Genomic DNA, 14239 nt, shown 5'->3' with positions numbered 1-14239 from the left:
TGTAGGTGAGAGTTTTTAACATGTTAACCAAAAAAATTTTTATACAAAAGGTTACATACATAAAACCTCGATTTTGTCCGAAAATTTTTATTCGATAATTGATTTGGTTACTTAGTTTTATAATAGTTGGTTACTGAGAATAAATTCCAGCGTGTATCAGTAACTCTTCTACGTGCTTAATCCATTTGATGGGACAAAGAGGTCCTTGCAAAGTTATAAAAAATGTTGCCGTTTTGATGCACACTGTTGGTAAAAAGAGTATATATATATATATATTCATATGCTAATCTTTTGTCAACCCTAAATCTCGAACCCTACTTGAAGTGATGAATATGGCAGAGCAATCATCAGTTAGTCAATGAAGAAGTCGGTGGGATTTGCAAGCAACAACTTTAGTAATGTTGGCATGGCGAAGAAGAAGGTCAAACACCTAATATGCAATTGTGGAGCTTATGGGATTCTTTTTAAACCTATCACATCACATAACTCAAATAGATTATTCTTTGGTTTCAGTTACTTCAAGATATATTAGTATTCACTCTATCTTATGATCTTTTCTATAATTAGGTTGATTAAAAAATAATTGTCCATAATTATAGACTCCTTCAACACATTGCAAGTATTTTAAGTGGCTGGATGAGTTCGTAACTCGGGAGTACAAAAGATGAGAGTTCATGATAGATTAAAAAAATTAGAGGACAAAATTAAAAAAAATGGAGATTAAGCTATATAATGGAGTTCAAAAAAAAAAGATACATAACACAAAATGGATGTATGATCATGGCATTCTTCATTGCCATTGCTCTTGGATTCTTTTTTACTGTATTGCATATGAATAAGATGTAAAAAATTATAACTTATTTTAGATTTTAGATATTACTGCTGTGAGTTAGATGCATCTTAGAGATGGTGACTCAAATGTAAAAATTGTTTGATTTTGATGCTAAAAAGATTGTTGTGAGTTAAATTGCAACTAAGAATGTAATTTAGGTCTTCTAGTGACATGAAGTAACAATTTATCAAGAAAAATTAACGATATTAACAAGAAATACAAATATTTAAGCTTTAATATATAGAAAGTTACAAAATACTTAAGGCATGTAATAATATCTCACAAAGGCAAAGGCAACACCTACATGCCTATGTATATTGTCCCCTAATAACTAAACAACACAAATAATATAGTGTTCAACTCTTAGAAGTTGCAAAATACTTAACCAATACTATGCATAGTTTGCATTAAGATAAAACCACAAAATACTATCCATAACTATCCGAAGTCTTCATTTTTTCCTTAGAGCTTTGAAAGGTGGTGCAGTGGAGCCTAGTTTTTTAAAACCTAGTGGTACTCCAAAGTCTGATCCCTTGATTCCTTGTTTGAGTCATGTTGTTAGGATGAATTGGAACATCCTAACTGTTGTGCTAACACTAATTGCTACTTAGGTCTCAGGAGATATTCCAATGGGTCTTGTTGATCTTGTAGCAATGTTTGATTGGGTTGATGGTGCTTGGTTTGTGACTTTGTGGGTAGTGGGTACAGTGGGTGGAAGAATGGGGCCATGTATTTCAGGTGTGAATGGCCTACGAATAGGCTGCTTCTTCCTGAATTGAAGTGAAATCCGTGGACCATTAATCATATTTTGCAATACATGCTCGCTTGCAGCTGTGGCTGGGTTTGGTGCGGTTGGATTTGGTATGGATGGGCTTGGTGCAGCTAGATTTGGTGTGGCTAGGTTTAGTGCAACTGATCTATTGGCATTGACATTGCCATTTTCGTTGCTATTTCCATTGACATCTTAAGCCTCCTTTTTGATGAAACATAATGTGAATTACAATTTGAACTTGACACAAATTCTTTCACAATAAAATGTTAAGCTTATGCATATTACCTCATTTGTAGAAGTAGACTGAGACAATGAAATCTCTTCTCTTATTTGTAGAATTGTCATTGGTGTAACAATTTTTGGTATCTCTTCTTATACTTCTTTGCTTTAGTCTATAATTTTTGCAGTGTGTTATGGATCCTACTTTTAAGTCACCTTATAATTTCACAACAGAAATGAGTGATGAACTAATCATAGAATCTAATACTTTAAAAATTCAAATGGAGTAGCACCAAATTTAGATGCAATATTAACTGATTTATCACCTGTAAACAATAATGAAATTTTGACAACAAAATTCTCATTAAAATTTAAGACACATAAATCCTTCGTTAAACTATTTATAAGACACATAAACTCTTTCAATACACGCATATAAGACATCTAAACCTATTATACCTATACTTGTCTTACCTTCTTCTTTTTTGGTTGTCAATTAGTCCCTTAAAATTTCCTTGCATGTCTTATAGTAGTGACATTTTTTTTTTGCACTTGCTATATGTCACTTGGAAACTTTGTTCTCTATTAATTGATTCTCAGATACAAGACCAATAGTTTTTTTTTTTTCTTGGACGACTAGCTAGTCTCTTAATGGCAGGTGCCACTGGCCTAAGAGTATATGATGCTTGCCAAAATTCCTATAAAGCTTACCCAAGTAATCTCTAATCTTACCAAATTGCTCCTTTTCATTTTCTATAACCTACTCTTTAGCTTCCTTCAAAGCTTTGCTAATCATCTTCGGGTGTATATAGACATTACAGTCCTCTTTCATATGCTCCAAAGCTTCTTTAGGTGATAATAGTGGTTATGCCACCAGCCTCTTCACTAGCTTGTTAGTAACCTAAGATCTACTTGTTATGTTGTTTGTAAAATTCCTTTCACAAGTGTGCTCTTTGACATATGTTCTAATTTAAAATCATAGTTCTTGACTGTTCTAGGAAGTTATGATTAGCCAAGGAAAATCCTTTTTAGCACACTTTGCCCTCACCTTATGTTTTTCATTTTTTATATACTCTAACTCCTCTTCAAAAACAAACATGTCCTTCAATGCTTGCTTGAATTGTGCTATAGTGTTAAATATTTCTCCAACCTAAAAATCTACTTCACCATAACCAATATCACCATCAAATTTGTGAAATCTAGACTTCCTATCCTCATCATAAGATGAAATTAGAGAGTTGAATGCTTCCAACTCATATTGATATGACTTGCAATATGAAAATCCACTTCTTCTACTATGGGCTCAGCATTGGGCCTTGCTTCAGGCACTTTATTTGGGCTTTTAATCTCATCCATAGTGTCATCATAATTTGGATCTTTGTCCTAGCATGTTGTCCCTACCTTGACCCATTCACAACTTCATCCTTTTCTAAAATATATGCCTTTTTGTCATCCCTATATATCTTTTATTTTTTGTCTTCTTAGTTTTAGGAGATAAGCCATCATTATCATTAACTTTTTTGGTTATAGGTGTCACACTCTTCTTCTTAAGTATTGTTGTCTTCTTCCTAAGTGTCATTGTCTTCTTTTTAGATGTGTCCTTCTTATTCTTATTTTTAGCCCTGCTTTTTGCTCTCAACTCTCACTATTATTGCTATTGAGTATCTTATAACCAGGTGGAGGAGGCTTATAAGCCTTGTCCTTAGCACTCTCATAGCCATCATTAATGAAAGAGTCACTCAACTCTACAAAAATATCCCTTAACTCCACAACTAGCCGACTCACAGAAAGATTAAAATATAAATACAACTCATTAGTTTTTAAATTTGCCATCTTGTTAGGTTAATCTCTTTGTCATCTTTCAGAATATGGAGGCCATAGTCTAGATTGGGAACAATGAGGTCTTACCAATACATAGTCTTGTATTTTGTATATCCGAGACCTTTAAACATCTCCTTTTAATCCTTAAAATTAACTAAGTCAATGTCCAACTTCGTGAATCTATGCACCTTACCATAAGGTAGCAGAGCACTCCATTGCTGTCTCTCTCAAACCACCCTCCATGGTGAAATATTGGAATAATTTTATAGGACATCTGTAAAATATAAAAGTATACTTATTACAGCACAAATAAATTATAACTACCAGAGATCAATATACTTGAAATGGAGCAAAAAAATCTCTCCTTTAAGAAGTCAACCCTAATGAAAGTGATCGTTTTTCACAAGTGTCCAAAAAAATACATATATTATACTTTATGGTGGTTCACAACAAAAATACTTCAAATAAATAAATGAAGGACTACACTGTTATGGTTGAAGAATAGAAACTAACCTCTAAGGCTTAAGGTAAGTGTTTGTGTGAAATGAGGGCAAAGTGTGAGAGTGTTTTATGTGTTAGAGAGAGAATAAGAAGTCTCTTTTAAAAGTTGGTTTGAAGGTGTATCAAAATGACAATATTTTTTTGTGTTTGCTACGATACGATGATAAATTCATACGTACCGATACATTTAAAATATGGACAAATAACAATAAGATAAGTGAAATTTATTTTTCACGTCAGTATTTATTTTTTTTAAATATATAGTATATCACCACTTTTATTAAAACACCATTTTAATTAAATAAAAATAAAAACATTTATTTATTTAATTTCATAAAAAGACTTAAACATCCTTCCTTTATTTGATTAGATAAAAATACCCTTTTAAATTAATCAAATTTTAGAATTCAATTAATCATAATTCTATAATTTTAAATAATTGAAACAACAAAATAAAAACATATTAAAAAAACAAAAAATCAAGATTGTTCTTCATCTGTGTTAAACATATTAAAAAAAACAAAAAATTTAAACTATTCTTCATCCAGGTTCAGAAACCTTCTCGTCTCTCTGCTCCTCGATCTGTCTCATCTGTTTCACTGTGCGTCGCACAACGCCATCGTTTTGGTTCCCGCACGGATGACCTTTCCTTCCCCTTACCTTCAATTTTCATTCTAAACCCCTATCTTAACAGCTTCTCCCCAAATCAAAAAAAGAAGTTGAAACAGAAAACTCTAACTTCTCCACCACCGCCGCAAGAACTGCCGCCGTCCGTTGCTCTCAGGCACTACCATCGTTGTCTGGTCGTCCGTGCTTCTTCCTCCTTCAAGAATCACAGCTTCTTCTTCCTCGAGCTCGGCGCGTCAGTTCCTGGTATATCATCTGCTCCATCGCGCTCCTGCCGCCGTCCGTCGGGCGCTCAGTCACCATCGTCTTCGTCTGGTCGTCGCAGATTCTTCCAACCCACCACCGTCTTCTGAGTTGTGTTCGTCGCCTGGCCTCTGTCTCCGTCACGATTCTGCCCCCCTCTTCTCAGACTGCTCAGAAGAAAAACCCATCTCCATTCCAGTTTCCTTCTTTCGAATTCAGAGAGCAGAAGCCCAACCAAGAAAAGAAGAGGAGGAGGAGGAGGAGGAAGAGGTGGTGATGGTGGTGGTGATAACGATAACGAAAGTGAAAAATAATAAAAAAAAGGAGGAGAAGAAAAAGAAGATGTAGCATCAGAGATGAAGAATAAGAAAAGAAGAATGCATGTGTGAATTTGAGTGCGAGGAAAGAAGAAGAAATACGTATGCCTGAATTTGAAACAAGCGCGCGGGAAAGAAGAAGAAGCGCGTGGCTCTAAATCACTTCGATAAACTTATATGCTAAAATTGATTGGATGTGGAAAATAATTCAAAAAATTAGATAAATCAATAGTGAACTGACCGTCGAAGTCTAAGGTTTTTTTCTTGGTTGGGCTTCTGCTCTCTGAACTCGAAAGAAGGAAACTGGAATGGAGATGGGTTTTTCTTCTGAGCAGTCTGAGAAGAGGGGGGCAGAATCGCGACGGAGACAAAGGCCAGGCGACGAACACAACTCAGAAGACGGTGGTGGGTTGGAAGAATCTGCGACGACCAGACGAAGACGATGGTGACTGAGCGCCCGACGGACGGCGGCAGGAGCGCGATGGAGCAGATGATATACCAGGAACTGACGCGCCGAGCTCGAGGAAGAAGAAGCTACAATTCTTGAAGGAGGAAGAAGCACGGACGACCAGACGACGATGGTAGTGCCTGAGAGCGACGGACGGCGGCAGTTCTTGCGGCGGTGGTAGAAAAGTTAGGGTTTCCTGTTTCAACTTCCTTTTTTGATTTGGGGAGAAGCTGTTAAGACAGGGGTTTAGAATGAAGACTGAAGGTAAGGGGAAGGAAAGGTCATCCGTGCAGGAACCAAAACGATGGCTTTGTGCGACGCACAGTGAGACAGATGAGACAGATCGAGGAGCAGAGAGAAGAGAAGGTTTCTGAACCTGGATGAAGAACAGTTTTAATTTTTTTGTTTTTTTAATATGTTTAACATATATGAAAAATAATTTTGATTTTTTATTTTTTTAATATGTTTTTGTTTTATTGTTTCAATTATTTAAAACTATAGAATTAGGATTAATTGAATTCTAAAATTTGATTAATTTAAAAGGGTATTTTTGTCTAATCAAATAAAAGAAGTACGTTTAAGTCTTTTTATAAAATTAAATAAATAAATATTTTTTATTTTTATTTAATTAAAAGGGTGTTTTAGTAAAAATTGTGATATACTATATATTTAAAAAAGAAAAAAATTAAATACTGACGTGGAAAATAAATTCCACTTATTTTATTATTATTTATCCATATTTTAAACGTATCAGTACGTATAAATTTATTATCATACTGTAACAAACACCATATTTTTATGATTGTGCAGAAACCTAATTATCTCATCAAATGATTTGAGTCCACATAAGAGAGTTACTTTTACACGTAAAATTTTTTGGTTACTATTTGACGGAAGAGCTACTATAGGGACTTTTGCCTTTTGATCACACATAATAAGTAAATAAAAATCGCGTTATTATTTTATAATGGTTAGGGAGTGTCAAATCTTTTAAATAATAGTTAAGGATTAAGATAAAAAAAAATTTCTTCAATTATTTTATCAAATATAATATTTTATTATTTAATATTTTTTTATATATTTTTTTAATTTTATTTAAAAAATATATAATAAAAAATTATACTTAATAAAATAATTAAAAAATTTGAGAGAGTATATTTTCTTGTCATTAACTTAATAGAATATTTATTTGTTCAGTTTAGTGACATTGCGAATGAGTAATAATATTCTATTATTAACTGAATTGATAATAGAAGAATCTAATGTGCGATTATAAAATTCTGATTAATAAGCAATATACCTTTAAAAAAAGGTTAATATATTACGAGTTATTGATGCATTTATTTATTTTTAATTATGTTAAGTGTATTAAAAAAATCAATTATTAAATTAATTATAAATATATGATATATTAAAATATAAAATATATATTAAAAATAAATTAAATAACACATATATTTATAAATAAATATATAATAAATTTGATAACTGAATTTTTAAGGTGTATATATAATTTTTTATTTACCTTATCAATTACACCATCATGAGAAGTGAGTCCAAATACAGGAGTCAAGGCTCAAAATCATGAACGTGTCACGTGTCTAAAAACATGTGCTCCTCTTGTGAAGGAAGTTCAATTCAATTTGGTTTATGCTTTTGTAAATAGTAACATCATCAACTGTTGTATAATGTATACAGTTCCCTCGAGACAACTACACAGATTACAAATTCTCTAAGCACAGAGCAGTAACAAAAAAAATGCTACAATAATTTGATTAATTTCGTGCCAACCACCACTAATTAAAGAGATTAATTAAAATAATAATTAGAGCATGATAAACATGTCAGAGACAGACCCTCAAACTAATCATTATTTTCCCCTTTAAGTGGGTATCAAGGTTTGTTCCTTGTTATTAACCAAAGCCAAAGCAAAGGGATTGACAGCTATCTCTTTCTTATTAGAATTCCTCCCTTTTCTTTATAGTTTACTTTCTGATTTTATTTTTAACTTTTTAAACGAGTAACTTGTTGAAAGTGTAACTTAATCTAAGTTTTCAATCCATTTTTTCAGTCTAACTAATTTCAGGTGAATTAGTAAACTTGCTGCGAGTGAAATGCAAAGAGAGATGCATTATCATAGACTTGCATCTGAATATTTCCATTGGTACAACTATGAGAGCTAAAACTCCAAGCACTCCAACATAACCCCATTTCAACTTTTCAGCATGACTCTGATTATTGTTTAGCCCTTCAAATATGTCTGCTACAACAATTCCAATTATGGCATACCCCAGAACATGGTGGCATATGTTCCAGCACTTACAATACCCAGCTTCTTTGTTTGGTCTTATACAAATGGAAAGCATCTGAATAACATCATCAATAGCATCCCAGTAAGAGAAAAAATGTTAAGACCTTTTCAACATTAGAACATTAGAGTATATTTAAGAAACTTGAGACCACTCACTTGTATGTTTATGAATATGAAAGCAATGATGCTTAGAGTATGTTGTGTTTTAGGCACAAACTCTTTTGATGATTTTTCAAGCCAAAGACCAAAGCTCCATCCCAATAAACCTAGGATATATCCTAGAATCTGGCACATTATGTGACAATAGTACCATTCATTAAACTTCAAAGGATATGTTCTGCAATACCTTGCTATGACCACCCCTATGGGTAGCAAAATACCCCACCCTAGCAGGACTAGAATCCCATAAACCTATGATAATGTTCACACAAGTCAGTATAGTATAGTATATCAATTGACAATTAATCTTAAATGGTAACCTATGAATTCTTCTTTCAATTTAGATACATTAATTTAAAGATGTACAAGCTTAGACTGATAAAAACAAAGAAAGGGAATATATGTGACCTTACATTTTGGAGGTGGCGTTTATGATGATGTGGGGGAGCATGGCCATTATTGTGTGATATTTCATATGTTGTTTCAGCAGTTTCTGGCCTTTGTAGATGAAGGGCATTCATCTGAACCTCCACTTCATTGATTTTGGTGTCAAGATCAGAGAGAATTGTTCTTTGACTTTGACTTTGAACTTGAGCATAGATAGGGAGGTAGGGAACAAATATACCTACAAGAATAAGGCTACAGGTTGATATTGCCATAGCATATATATGTCAATATCAATGTCTTAATGTCACTTTCTCAACTTTGTGAAACAAAAGTGAAGTGATTGTAACATCCAAAATGCTAGCTCTTTCCTCACACACACAACTTGCTAACACATCAATAAATGTGATCCCCAAGATTTAATTTAGGCAAACAGTTCCTTACTTCTCTAGTTTAAAAGAAATACCATTAAATTTAATCACTTAATTAGAGATATCATTAGGAAAAGACACCATGACCTTCAATTTTTTAAGTGGTACTTGCAAGAATATATGCTTTCCTTATGAAAACTAAAAGGAATAATATCTGACTTGCTTCAATCACAATAACACAATCGGATATTATTCCTCTCTTAAGTTAAACCTTCCACTTTCAAGTTTCAATGAACCTTTCTATTTTCCCTCCATGCTCTAGCAATGTTAAACTTCAAATGGTAGCACCAATTTAACTAGGATAATTCTTAATTCTGAGTACTCCACAGTTATTACATATTATGTGGTCTAATTCATTGCATTTGCATGGTTAGCTTCAAACTGGAGTAATAGATTCCTTTGGAGAGCTACCTTTTCTTTAAAAGCAATCAAAAGATTTTTTCTCTCTCTTTTTCCTTAACTGGTTTACATTAATTTCTATGCAGTATTTTGAACTTAGAGCAATGAGAAAAAGCAAGACTTATGACTTCAGTTTCCTCTTGTCAACGCCTCTTCCACTTCCACTTCCATTTCAACCTCTTTTTTTCTGTATAAAAACACTTCCTATAACAATTCCTCCTCCACCACCACCACTACCACCATTCAATTCATTGTCTTACTAACTATAGCCATGAAGCTCTTCAATGCATTATTTATGCTCTCTGCAGCTACAATAGCATTGGCCATAGTTACATCTTCTTTGGCTGATGCATCATCTAAAATTGAAGAAGAGAGTGAATCATCTTTAAGGGGATTCAGCCGGTTCCTTGCGCCACACTACTGGACGGCATACATGAGATGCAACAAGTATCCAAGTGTTTGCAGGATGAAGAACAGCCCTGGCCCTGACTGCTGCAAGAAGAAATGTGTGAATGTGAAGAGTGACCGTTTCAACTGTGGAATGTGTGGATATAGGTGCAAGTACACTGAGGTTTGCTGCAAGGGCAAATGTGTCAATATATATTATGACAAAAGAAACTGTGGTGGCTGCTACAAGAAGTGCAGGAAGGGAGAGTATTGTGCTTATGGAATGTGCAACTATGCATAATTATTAATAGTAACATCAATATTTCAATTCTGATTCTTATTCTAAATTTGCTTTTTCCTGCTGTTTATATATATATTTCTGTGGAATAATATGATATTATTCTGGATGCTCTGAATAATTCTGATATGTCCTTATAGTTATCAACAATTGGTTAGCATACAAATTCATATGCTCCAACATGGAATTACAATGAAAGCGAATTCAAACATCTTATTAAACTATCAATGCAAATTGGTGGTTACTTACATCAAATTGTATTCACCTGAAAATAAAATAATAGCTGAGATGTGTATATGTGCTATGTCAAGTAGTTTTGCCAATCATATCAAATCATTTAATGATACTCTGCTATCATATGAGGATTCAATAGCCGAATTTTTTTATCTGTTGGTATAGACGCACTTCGTGGACCTTTATCTGATCACTTGTTTACTATGCAAGTTATTAGATATTTAGATCACAGCACGTGCTGAGGGGAGGCACATTTATGGCATGATTAATGTGCTAATCAACATTTCCTTTCCCAATCAAACGGTTTCTCCGTAACAGTGTCCTCTTAATTACTTCCAAAGTGTGGGATCTTATCAAATTAAGCCGAAAGGCAAAGCAATTTCTAAAAATATTTTTTTTCACGATATTTTTTAATTTAGCGAACTAAGAACTAATTCATCAAAGTTTTATTAAGAATTTGTTATTGGCCAATAAGCTATTATATATATACAAGGCAGAATTCGAATTTCTGATTTGTACTTACTTAAATGGACTAGTAAGTTAATCACTAGATCAACTTAAATTGTTTCAATCTCTAAAATATTTTTTTTAATTTTTTATGGTATTCCCTAATTCGACAGATTAAAGACTAATCCGTCACGAATTTGAGCTCTATTTAAGGTGAGTTTCGAACTTAGGAACAGAAACATTGGTCCCAAACCAAAAAAGCGTTGTTGTGTGGCCCATCTTTGGTTAAAATGTATGGGCCTTCTAAAACTTCAAATAAAACGAAGTTTGTTTAACAATGGGTTTAGCCGTAGAATTATAAGGTATTTTATTCTAAATAATATTAGGTGTTGAAGCACTAGATATGATTTAATCGTATTAAGGAATAACTTAGTTTAAGCTAGTTGATAGAATTTAGAACTAGAAACAAGAAATGTCCTCGACTTATTTTCAATTTGAACTTCTATCATTCACAAATTAAATCAAGTACTTTCCCTCATCCTAAACCTGAGTGCTTCACAGCAGAGCTTACAAAGTAACAACTAGACAAACTTGTAATGCATGTAACATAAAAATAAAGTAGTTTATGGTATATATGATTATAATAGTTACGGTGATTATATAATTTTAACGATATTTAAAAATTAATACTAAAATTAAAATAATAATTTTTTATTGTTTAATAATATTTTTAAATTAAAAAAATAAAACTTTAATTTTAACTATATTTAGAATTTAGAATATATTGTTAAAATAATATAAGTGTATAACCATCGTAGTTATTATAATTATAGGTACTACAACTCCACTTAAAGTAGTATTTGATCCCGAATTAGCATACTTAATTAGTTTTTGACTTGATTAAATATATGTTGAGTCCTAGGCATGTCTATTGAAGATAAAGCGTGCTTCATCGGCACTATAAAGCCGTCCAAAACATTGGATTTTCTCATGAACATTGTCAACTACTGAAATCCTCACATAGCATGTCTATTGAATCATCATATACTACTGAAATCCGAAGCTTTGATTAATGATTATATCATCTCTAATTAAGTAGAAGTTTATTATTATTTGCGAGTCAATGAAGGCAACAAGCCAAGCTCGTGGCCGCACGTTTTGGTTAACTAAAATAAAAAAGAATTAATATTTGAAGTGTAAGGGTCTTAAAGTGTGTGCACAACCTTCCCTTCACCTATTAAAATCAAAGACATTCATTCCCTTTGTTACCTCAACACCTTAGATCACAAGAGCATGGCCACCTTAACCTTCCTCTTAGTTTCTTCAATCCTCTTAACCTTTGTTAATGCATATTCAACATACAACACAACCCAAATTTTCTCAAACTATATCCACAACCCTCCCAAGAATAAACCATTCCTCAACACCATAGACTCTTGCCGCCGAGCCCAAACAAACTGGGCCTCCAATCCACACGCCTTGGCCGATTGCGCTATTGGTTTCGGCCAAGGCGCCATTGGAGGCAAACATGGCAACTTATACATTGTAACCGATCCTTCAGATGATGCTGTGAATCCAACAAAAGGCACGCTTCGTTATGGTGCAATTCAAATGGAGCCACTATGGATAATGTTCGAGAAAGACATGGTTATTAGGCTTGAGAATGAGCTCATAGTGAATAGCTACAAGACCATTGATGGAAGAGGAGCCAAAGTTGAGATATCAAACGGGCCATGCATTACAATACAAGGTGTTAACAACGTGATTATTCATGGCATTAGCATCCATGATTGTCAACCGGGTACGGTTGGCCTCGTCAGAAGTAGCCCTGACCATGTTGGCCACCGTCGAGGCTCCGACGGCGACGCCATCAGCATATTTTCATCATCCAATATTTGGGTTGATCATTGCTTCTTCGCACGTTCTGCTGATGGCTTAATTGATATTATTCATGCTTCAACTTCCATTACCATTTCTAACAATTATTTCACCCAGCATGACAAAGTAAGCACAAAACAACACTACAACCTAGTTACTTATTCTCATCATATTCAATGGTTACAACTCACGTGAAGTTTATAATTAAAAATTATTAAATAATTTTAGTTAAATAAAAATAATTCTACCTACATTTTTCTCTTTAATAATTTTTCTAACAATAAGGTGCTTATTATTGAAGGTTATGCTACTAGGACACAATGATGAATACACGGCAGATAAAATAATGAAGGTAACAATAGCCTTCAACCGGTTTGCTAGTGGCCTAACTGAAAGAATGCCAAGGTGATGGACGATGAGAATAACTATTTTTAAAAAAATATTATTTATACACTAAAATTAATCACTAATGTATTTGTGTATAAATACATATGTAATTTATTTTATTTTTAAAGTGTATTTATATTTAAATATATATTTTATACCGATAACAACTTTGCTAGTTAATTTTAATGTACACTTAGTATAATCGTTAATTTTTATATATACTATGAAAGAAATTTCAAATGGTGACTATGCGAAGATGTCTTTTTAAAAAAAATAATAGTTAAAATATTAACATATATTATGTTAAATAATTTAGTAAAACATGTCAAATTATCAATCGATTTTTTAGTTATCATCTTCGTTTAAGTATAGTCAGCATGTTAAATTCCAAATACTATATATATTGACGTGTTGATGAATATACATATATGCAGGGTAAGATTTGGTTACGCCCATGTGGTCAACAACCAATATGATGAGTGGAAAATGTATGCCATAGGAGGGAGTTCTAATCCAACCATTTTAAGCGAAGGAAACGTTTATATAGCACCAAATAACGATAACGCAAAACAGGTAGCAAACGAATTAAGCATTACCATGAAATCCAAAACCCAATAAATATATTAACTGATGAGTAGTATTATATTATTGGTCATTGGATGACAGATTACAAAGAGAGAAGCGAAGCAAAACTGGAAGAACTGGAAATGGAGATCTTCCAAGGATGTATTCGTGAATGGTGCATATTTTGTACCATCTGGATATGGGAATTGTGCCCCAAATTATTCAAATACTCAATCTTTTAGTGCTGTCCGAGCGTACATGGTGCCAACAATAACTCTCAATGCAGGTCCCTTAAGTTGTGTTGTTGGCCGAGCATGTTAATTAGTTTCATTAACATTTCCTCCTTTTGAGGCCTGTATTTGTAACTAGATATCAAGAAAATGGATAAAAATTGTAACGATTCGTATACCAAAGTCCTTTTTCATTCAATGTATTTGTGATCGTCAAATGCATACATAAAGGTGGTACGGAAAATTAAAGCGTAAACAAATATATAAGCGTATAATATAAGGTGTTGTCTACCGTACTAAAATATGAATTGTCAAAATTATCTCCAAAAATATAACAAATTTTATACATT

General features: G+C 33.1%; 3 protein-coding genes across 3 annotated transcripts; 2 read left to right on the top strand and 1 right to left on the bottom strand.

Annotated features, from left to right (window-relative positions):
- Positions 1 to 7717: 7717 nt before the first annotated feature.
- LOC107466478 (cytochrome b561 and DOMON domain-containing protein At4g12980-like) lies at positions 7718 to 8939 on the bottom strand. The gene is made up of 3 exons (XM_016085456.3): positions 8664 to 8939; positions 8248 to 8502; positions 7718 to 8146 (listed from the first exon to the last, which is right to left on the bottom strand). The coding sequence occupies exons 1-3, from the start codon at positions 8907 to 8909 to the stop codon at positions 7853 to 7855; spliced, it is 795 nt and encodes a 264-aa protein (XP_015940942.2). The 5' UTR covers positions 8910 to 8939; the 3' UTR covers positions 7718 to 7852.
- Positions 8940 to 9634: 695 nt separating this feature from the next.
- On the top strand, positions 9635 to 10152 carry LOC107467211 (stigma-specific STIG1-like protein 1). The gene has a single exon (XM_016086254.3). It carries the CDS (start codon positions 9736 to 9738, stop codon positions 10150 to 10152), a length of 417 nt encoding a protein of 138 aa, XP_015941740.1. The 5' UTR covers positions 9635 to 9735.
- Positions 10153 to 12089: 1937 nt separating this feature from the next.
- On the top strand, positions 12090 to 14035 carry LOC107467221 (probable pectate lyase 16). The gene is made up of 4 exons (XM_016086264.3): positions 12090 to 12834; positions 13010 to 13113; positions 13530 to 13668; positions 13762 to 14035. Exons 1-4 carry the CDS (start codon positions 12124 to 12126, stop codon positions 13978 to 13980), a joined length of 1173 nt encoding a protein of 390 aa, XP_015941750.1. The 5' UTR covers positions 12090 to 12123; the 3' UTR covers positions 13981 to 14035.
- Positions 14036 to 14239: the final 204 nt, after the last annotated feature.

This window comes from Arachis duranensis, chromosome 1, assembly GCF_000817695.3.
Source record: "Arachis duranensis cultivar V14167 chromosome 1, aradu.V14167.gnm2.J7QH, whole genome shotgun sequence".
In the NCBI taxonomy this organism is placed as follows: Eukaryota; Viridiplantae; Streptophyta; class Magnoliopsida; order Fabales; family Fabaceae; genus Arachis; species Arachis duranensis.
This window is presented reverse-complemented; position numbering and strand designations above follow the sequence as displayed.

Bases quoted from the DNA above. Each gene is read 5' to 3' on its own strand.
- LOC107466478 (XM_016085456.3), bottom strand. From the start codon at position 8,909: ATGGCAATATCAACCTGTAGCCTTATTCTTGTAGGTATATTTGTTCCC. The intron at 8,503-8,663 runs GTAAGGTCACAT...ACATTATCATAG, and splicing joins ATAAACGCCACCTCCAAAAT to GTTTATGGGATTCTAGTCCT. The intron at 8,147-8,247 runs GTGAGTGGTCTC...GATGTTATTCAG, and splicing joins TCATATTCATAAACATACAA to ATGCTTTCCATTTGTATAAG.
- LOC107467211 (XM_016086254.3), top strand. From the start codon at position 9,736: ATGAAGCTCTTCAATGCATTATTTATGCTCTCTGCAGCTACAATAGCA.
- LOC107467221 (XM_016086264.3), top strand. From the start codon at position 12,124: ATGGCCACCTTAACCTTCCTCTTAGTTTCTTCAATCCTCTTAACCTTT. The intron at 12,835-13,009 runs GTAAGCACAAAA...TTATTATTGAAG, and splicing joins ATTTCACCCAGCATGACAAA to GTTATGCTACTAGGACACAA. The intron at 13,114-13,529 runs GTGATGGACGAT...ACATATATGCAG, and splicing joins CTAACTGAAAGAATGCCAAG to GGTAAGATTTGGTTACGCCC.